Here is an 8,715-nt window from a genome sequence, read left to right on the forward strand (position 1 = left end):
GTGAGGATAAAGTAAGGTATTTGTGAGTTACTTTGCAAATCTTAAAATATTCTATAAATGCTAACTCTTCTATTATATGTGAATAGTCATACCTAATACCTCAAACAGGAGTTAGTAGGGTCTTAGGTCTGGCTGTTTATAGAAGGTGGGACATCTCTAAGCTATCATTCAGTTAACAAGCACTATTAAGCTCTAAGTAAATATCAGATACAAATACAAAAAATTAAATGTCATCAAGCCAGTTTAGCTTTGTTCCAGAACAGAACTGATTCTGTTTATAAAGGACTCAGACTTCTCCTTCTCCTTAACTTTACCTTCAATTGTTCCCTTTGACATGACTCCTGGGTCATCATGCCTTTCCCCATGGCAAGCTCATCATCTTAAATCTTATCATTATAGAGATTAATATAGCTTTGATATTCAACTGCATTCAGCACTGAGTTGTCTCTCTTCTATGATTAGATTGATGTAGAGTTGATCAATGAACTTCTCCAAAGGTCTACTTTTATGGAGAGCTCAGGCTTTTAAAATTATCTCTTTACTATTTCTTTGATTTCAACTTAATGAAAATTTTGCCCCCTTAATGGGTACCATTGGTGGGTGACCCCATTCCCCTTTCTTCCTCTTCATCTTTCTCTCCTCCAAACTTTTCAGCTTCCTTTAGTGTGTTTTCTTCTATTATTAAATTAGAAACTCTTCAAGGGGCAAGGACTATTTTTATTTTTCTTTATATTCCATCACTTATAATGCCTGGAATATAGAAGGTACTAAATAAATGCTATTGATTATTGAATAGATTACCTACCCCTGAATAGGAGACTTTTGGATTGGTGATCCATGTGGAATGAGAGGGATGACGGTACAAAGGTAGAATAGGATGGGGTATCTCTGATCCTATATGTAATTTTATACCTTATTTTTTTTTATTACATGCCCCTGTCTATAATTTGTTTTTTGACCTGGGTCTGTGATTTTGTTTGGTTTAGAGAACTTTCCATATGGAAAGGCCTCCATCTTAGAAACTAGGGAGCATTTGGTGAGGGGTTTCTAAAATGAAGAGTCACACTTTCTGTGGGGCTATGTCTTAACCAAACAAGATGTATTAGAGAGTAGGAGATTCATCAGTGGTTCAGTGACTAAGAAGTTGTAAGTAATTCCAAGTTACACAGGTTGTGTATGTCAAAAGGCAATACTTGAACCAAGTGTTCCCAACTCTGCTGGCAGTCCTCTACTATGTCATGCCTACAGAAAAATTTCAGGACTTCAATAAATAATAAGTCTAACATATACCTGGACAAATAGCCATTCTGCAATATGCCTCACAAAATACCTGACAAATAGTCACCTACTTTGCTTGGAGATCCCATCTCTCAGGGTGGGAAGAAAGGAGGAACCTACTCCTTCCTTATGTTTCAGAACAGGGACTCAACTTAGGTCTTCTGACTTTAAGTCTGGTGCCCATCCTAACACAACATACAACATATTGTTTCTCTATGACTGCTAACTAGAAAATGCACAGGTCCTTATATTAAGAAGTGGGGTAAGAGAGGGGTAAGAGAGTTGGCTGACCTGGTGAGGGTGTAAATTCTAGGAGTCAAGAGTGAAGAATATCAAAACAAGTGGAAGATGATCTAGTTCATTTGTTCAGCCTCTTTTCTTCAAATAGGAAAAATCAAATAATTCCAAATCCTAGAAAGGAGTGAGAATGTGGCACAAAAAATGATCAAGGCCTTGATGTTACTGAGTACTAGAAGTCTCTCTGTACAGGTGTTTTTCAGACTAGAGATGACTTTGGTATCTCCATAGAGTGTATCACTGAGATCACAATTGCACACATTAATTATAAATGAAATTGTATTTATTGATAGTTATTATTTTTATATCCTGTTAATTTTTTTTTTTAATTTTTTTGCTGAGGCATTTGGGGTTAAGTGACTTGTCCAGGATCTCACAGCCAGGAAGTATTAAGTATTAGTGGTAACCTTTGAACTCAGGTCCTTCTGACTGCAGAGCTGGTGTGCTATCCACTACACCAACTAGCTATCCCTTAATTTCTAAATATATCCCTGCTTCTCAACACATCAAGTCATATAATTTAATAAAGATAATCATAATAATGATAAAATCAATAAAACAAAAAATAAAAAATGATACTTTTCATGATAACAAGGAATTAAAAGCAAAGTAGATATCCAAGATTAATATTTATGATTCTGAACTTTAGGTTGCCAAAGCCAAAACTCTCTTCCTAATCCTTACTCCCATCCATCTCAGCCCTATCCCTTTAATGTCCTTGTCCCTGTCTTCCCTACCCTTCTCTTATATTCTTCATATTAAGCCTATGCCTACCCTCCTAGTTCCTTGGTGCAGGGACAGTTTCATTTTATATATAGATACACAGTGTCTGACACATAATATACACCTCATCATTCAACTGAAACTGTTCTTTCCAAAATGGCCACTGATCTTTTTCTTCTCAACAAAATATTTTATTATCACAAGCTACATGACAAATAATAGAGATAACATGGTTGTAATAATAATGCCTAGTATTAGTGATAATAAATCCCTAGCAATTTTCCCATGCAAAGCATTTCTATATTAGCCATATTGCTCCACCACCTGTCTCTACCAAAAAGCAAGAACAATAAAGAAAGTGAAAAAAAATGCTTCAATTTATATTCAGAGTTTATCATTTCTCTTTCTGAAGATGGATAGTACTTTGTAGCATGAGTCCTTTGAAATTGTCTCGCACCATTGGATTGATTAGAATAATTAAGTCTTTCATTGTTGATCATTGTTACTATATTGCAGTTACTGGGTATAATGTTCTAGTTCTGCTCACTTTACTTTGCATCAGTTCATAAAAGTCCAAAAGTTTTTTAAACTATTCTCATAATTCCTTAAAGCACAATACCAGTGATTTCTCTATCATCAAATCTAATGTTTTTTTCTTGATTCTTATCCTTCTTGACTTCCCTTTAATATTTGATACTGTCAATCACATTTTCCCCCTTGATAACTTTCTTTTCTTTATGTTTTTGGATCACTGCTCTCATCTGATTCTTGTCCTACCAGTCTGACTATTTCTTCTCAGCGTCCCTTACTGGATCTTTGCCAATGACATGAAAAAAAAATTACAAGTATCCTTCAAAGCTGTCCTAAGTCCTTTTTTCTTCTCCATCTACTTTACTTGCTGATCTACCTCTGCTAATTTCAACCAGTTCTATTTTTGCTCTATTCACTGAGCATTTGTTATACCTAGATCATTATAGTTAAGTCTTACACATTACTTTCCTCCATAAATATGCTTCTGGTTCAATGTGTCTTATTCTTCATGACCCCATCCATGAGATTTTCTTGGTAAAGATACTGGAGGGGTTTGCCAATTCCTTCTCCAGAATGTCCCCATTTTGCAGTTGAGTCACACAGCTAGTAAGAGTTCAAGGTTGGATTTGAAATCAGGGCTTATTTCGAACCCAATGATCTATCCACTGTACTACCTAGTTGCTCAGGGACATGAATCTCCTTTCTATTTCTCAAACAAAGCACTCCATCTACCTACTCCAGACATTTTCACTGGCTGTCACCCATGCTTGGGATTCTCTCTCTGACACTTAGTTTTTCTGGATGCCCTCAACTTCCATTTTCTGCAAAAAGCCAAACTCAATATTCCTTAAAGATAGTATTTTCCATCTAAGATAATCTCCAAGTTATCCTGAATACATTTTGTTTGTACATAGTTATTTACATGTTAACCCTTTAGGTAGTGAACTCCCAGAGAACCTTTCTTTGTATTCCTGGTGCTTGGCACAGAGATTAGATCATAGTAGACACTTCATAAAAGCTTGCTGACAGAATGTTTGTGGCAGCCCACTTTGTAGTGGCCAGAAACTGGAAACTGAATGGATGCCCATCAATTGGAGAAATGGCTGAATAAATTGTGGTATATGAATATTATGAAATATTATTATTCTGTAAGAAATGACCAACAGGATGATTTCAGAAAGGCCTGGAGAGACTTATATGAATTGATGCTGAGTGAAATGAGCAGGACCAGGAGATCATTGTATACTTCAACAACAATACTATATGATGATCAATTCTGATGGACAAGGCCCTCTTCAACAATGAGATGAACCAAATTAATTCCAATAGAGCAGTAATGAACTGAACCAGTTATGCCCAGCGAAAGAACAATGGGAGATGACTATGAACCACTACATAGAATTCCCAATCGCTCTATTTTTGTCTGCCTGAATTTTTTATTTCCTTCACAGGCTAATTGTACACTATTTCAAAGTCCAATTCTTTTTGTAGAGCAAAATAACTGTTTGGACATGTATACATATATTGTGTTTAATTTATATTTTAACATATTTAACATGTATTGGTCAACCTGCCATCTGAGGGAGGAGATGGGGGGAAGGAGGGGAAAAATAGGAACAAAAGGTTTGTCAATTGTCAATGTTGTAAAATTACTCATGCATATATCTGGTAAATAAAAAGTCATAATAAAATAAATAAATAAATACTTGCTCATTTTAATTGAAATTTAATTTAAATAAAATGGGAACTCTGAAAAATAAAAGAATATTTCCATCTGTAAAGGTAGAATATCTTTGTAGAGAATGGATGCCTAAGGTGGAAGGTGAAGCATGCTTAGAATTTCAAATATGACAGAAAATGAGAAGTCAAATTTATTATTTTATGAATTTTCATGTTCTGAAATCAAAATTTGTTGTATTTTCCCATCCTTCCGTTCAGACTTTCCCAGTTTACTGTGTCCCAAGACTGTGAAAACTGAAAGAAAATTGGACCTCTAATCCAGATCGCAGAGATATTCCTTAGGATCAAGAGGTGAAGGGCCTTTTATATCAAACATAATTTTTATCTAATTCACTATATTCACTCTGTGAATTTGATGAAATTATAAATTTTTTTCAAAACACCAAAGTAATTTATGAGGAGGGACAAAAGCTCATATGGGAAGAGAAGGGGAAAAGAAAGAGAAAGAGACTTAGTAGGGGAAGAGGAAAGGATTAAGGGAGGAGAGAATGAAGAGAGAAAAAGAGAAAAGAGAGGAAGATAGGAGAACAATAGGAGGGAAGAGAAATTTCCTTCCAGTCTAAAGCATCCAAGCCGATCCTGTCTTAATCATTCCAAAACCTTTTCAGGGGAGCTTCATCTAGAGTTCTAGAGAACTTCTCTAGTCTTAGTTCTTTCCATAACAGAATTTGAGCTTTGTAAAGGCATCAGCGTGTAATAATCTGTTAGTACAGAATTGTTTCTGTTTCCTTCCCCATTGTTTTTTTCTTTTTCTTTTGAGAGTACGATTTTTTTTTTTTTTTTTTGGTCTTTCTTTGTATTCCTTCCACTTAGAATGATTAGAACTTAGTAGTCACTTAATAAAAGCTTGTTGAAATGAGGTGATTCAACTCAATTCCAATAGACATGTGATGGAAAGTGCCATCTACATCCAGAGGGAGAACTACGTAGACTGAATGTGGATCTAAGCATAGTATTTTCACCTTTTTTTGTTGCTATTGTTGTTTGTTTTTTTCCTTTTGTTCTGTTTTTTAGTTTGTTTTTTGTTTGGTTGGTTGGTTGGGTTTTTTTGCTCAGCATAACGAATAAGGAGAAATCTTTAGAAAAATTGGGCACGTTTAACCTATATCGATTGCTTGCTATCCTGGGGAGGGAGGAGGGAGGAGGAAGGAGGAAGAAGGAGAGGAGAAAAAATTTGGAACACAAGGTTTTGCAAATATGAATATTGAAAACTATCTTTGCATGTATTTGGAAAAATAAAATACCATTTTTAAAAAATGAAAAAAGCTTGTTGACTCGATTTCTTTACCCTGCTTTTCCAGTAATCCAAACCAAATATGAGAGGGAGGAGCAACGCGCAAGACCCTGCCCCAAACTCCTACAGTCCAACCCCCAGCGCCTCTCAGTCCAGGATTTAAATTTTCCCGCGGGTCACCTCCTGCTTGTTTCTCTGTTGTCTCCTGGGAATCTCGGATTTTTTAGGTGAGCCTGGGGCAGGGGAAAATCAAATTGAGGAAGAGGGGTTGTTTCTGGGAAGATGGGAGTGGGAGATATTGTGTGTGTGTGTGTGTGTGTGTGTGTGTGTATGTGTGTGTGTTTGGAAGGAGGGGAGGAATTGTGTTGTGTGTGTATTGGAGGGAAGGAAGAATCCCCCGCAGCCCAAAGCCTTCCTGGACACGTGGGAAGGAAATCGGAAGAATGAGCTCTTCTCAAACAGCCTAAAAGATGGGCAAAGCCACTATTCACTGCACCACTGTTAAAGATCCTTGCAGAGAGTTGAGAGTTGAGAAAGTATTGCTTTCTTGCCACTACAATTCTTATCTTTACCAGTCGGGGAACTCGTCTGTCCACTTATCTAGAGTTGCACCCCGCGGTCAGCTCTACCCGGGTCGGGCCAATACAGTCTAAGGGTCGGTGGGATAGGAACCCTCTGCCACGGGCTACTAGTGCTGGCCACTCTGACTACTTCTCCCAGTCCCTTCTCCCTGATTCAGTTTCAGGATAGCCCCAAGATCCAAAAACTGGAGCAAAGGGAGCAGGTGAGCAGAGAGGTAGAGGGAGCGAATGCAGAGAGAATTTGTTCATGGGTAAAAGCCATGGATACGGGAAGGTCGGATACTCAGAGCTTAGAGTCCCTGAATTTGGACAGTCTAAATCGGGGTCACAGAACAAAGGTGGGTTCCTCACTCACTCCTCGATCCTCAGGTCGCTCACAGTAATTAGGAAGATCGAAGATGAGCTGGGCATTCCTGACGAAGTTGCTGGAAGCTGTGACCCAACATTCTACCTTGGTGGGGAAACTGTGGTTGTCCGTGCTGGTTGTATTTCGCCTGGTGCTGCTGGCGGTGGGTGGAGAGGCCATTTACCGGGACGAGTTAAGCGGCTTCTCCTGTAATACAGCGCAACCGGGTTGCCAAAATGTTTGCTATGACGCCTTTGCACCCCTCTCCCACGTTCGCTTCTGGGTGTTCCAGATCATCCTGGTCACTGCGCCCACCATATTTTACTTGGGCTATGCGGTGCACCACCTGTCCCGGCGCCAGAGGATCCAGAAGCAAGAAGAGGAAGAGGAGCCCATGCTCAAAAAGAAGTCCGAGAAGTCCGCTGATGATGGAGCCCACGATGGTCGCAGGAGGATCCGCAGGGATGGGCTCCTGGGGGCCTATGTTGGGCAGTTACTAATAAGGACTGCTTTGGAGGTGGTCTTCCTACTAGGCCAGTACCTGCTCTATGGCCTGGAGGTGCCTCCCTCCTATGTCTGCGTGCGCGATCCTTGCCCCCACACCGTGGATTGCTTTGTTTCTCGTCCCACGGAGAAGACCATCTTCCTGCTGGTCATGTATGCAGTCAGTGGCCTCTGCCTCCTGCTCAACCTGATCGAGTTGTTGCATCTGGGCCTGGGAAGCTTGAAGAAGGGTAGAAAGCACGGTGCTCCACTTTCTCATTCCAAGAATTTCCCACTGGAGCAGATGCAGAAACAGCTGAATCTGGTCCAGGAGCACCTGGATATGGCATTGCATATGAGCACACCTTTGGTCACCGCGCCTACCTATGCAGGCCAGTCTCCTTCCTACAGAGTATATGCTCAGCAAAACCTGCATAATGGAAGCGAAAAAGAGCCTCCATTCTCTAAAACAGGTATTTTTGGGGGGTAATTAAATCCCAATTTCTATTGCACTATAATTCCATCTCATCTCCCTCCGTTATTTTCTAATAGTCTTATGCTCTTTCTTTTTTCCCGGTTTTCTTCCCAACTCAGACTATTCCTTTCTCCCTAAGGGAAGTTTTTGCAGGCATTGAGAGGAGGTGGAGGGGACCTCTAAAAGGGAAGGGAATAATCAGCTTTAATATATGGTCAGAGTTGAACAGGAGTCCAGGACTCACCAAGGATCTATGTAACTTGGTAAATCACAACCTCAGGACTTGAGTTTTTTCATTCCAACCAGAAGAATATATTAAGCAATTTCTAAAGTTCCTTCCAGTTCTTAATTTTATGATCTTTTTCAGTATTATTGATATTGGTTTTTCCCTTTGCAGATCAGTGAAATCTGGATCTACTATTCATGAATTTCAAACTCAATCTGATTTTGGGAAGACAAGAATTTGACATCTGGACTCTGGAAGAGGAAATTTGGAAATGTATCTAAAGGAAATGGCATTATGTTGCATACTTTATTTTTAATTAGCTAGTTTGTTAGTGTGATCGTAAGGGGTCCCTTCTTACTTTCTCAGGACCTGAAACCTGTTATAATCCAATGCCCATTTTTCCTTCAAGCCATCCAGACCCTTCACTGGGCCCTCAATGGTCACAAAAAGAGTTCAAAGATGGGGGGTGCTTGATTTTGAGCAGTTGCTAGTGCAGTCAGTCTTAGAGATAGCCTTTTCTGCCACTTATCCTATTCCTGGGTATGTTCTGGTAGTTGAATCTGTAAGTTTTGTGGGTCAATAAATAGCTGTTTGTATTAAATACTGTGCTTTGCCTTTGTTCTGGGTAGAAATGTGAGTTTATATTTTTAAAAATTTCAAGCTACCTAAAAACATCAGAGATCCCATAAAAGTCACAAAGGTTTTTAGAATCCAGTTCAAAGCCCAAGTGACCATATCATATGGATTTTGAGAGATTTTGTTCTGGTTTAAAACTGAGAGTCCTTTCCATAAAGAGAAGGA

General features: G+C 39.0%; 1 protein-coding gene across 1 annotated transcript; it reads left to right on the forward strand.

Annotated features, from left to right (window-relative positions):
- Positions 1–5,939: 5,939 nt before the first annotated feature.
- Positions 5,940–8,515, forward strand: LOC141549909 (gap junction gamma-1 protein-like). The gene is made up of 3 exons (XM_074279962.1): positions 5,940–6,030; positions 6,754–7,686; positions 8,086–8,515. Exons 2-3 carry the CDS (start codon positions 6,783–6,785, stop codon positions 8,091–8,093), a joined length of 912 nt encoding a protein of 303 aa, XP_074136063.1. The 5' UTR covers positions 5,940–6,030; positions 6,754–6,782; the 3' UTR covers positions 8,094–8,515.
- The last annotated feature ends 200 nt before the right edge of the window (positions 8,516–8,715 follow it).

Source organism: Sminthopsis crassicaudata, chromosome 1 (assembly GCF_048593235.1).
Source record: "Sminthopsis crassicaudata isolate SCR6 chromosome 1, ASM4859323v1, whole genome shotgun sequence".
In the NCBI taxonomy this organism is placed as follows: Eukaryota; Metazoa; Chordata; class Mammalia; order Dasyuromorphia; family Dasyuridae; genus Sminthopsis; species Sminthopsis crassicaudata.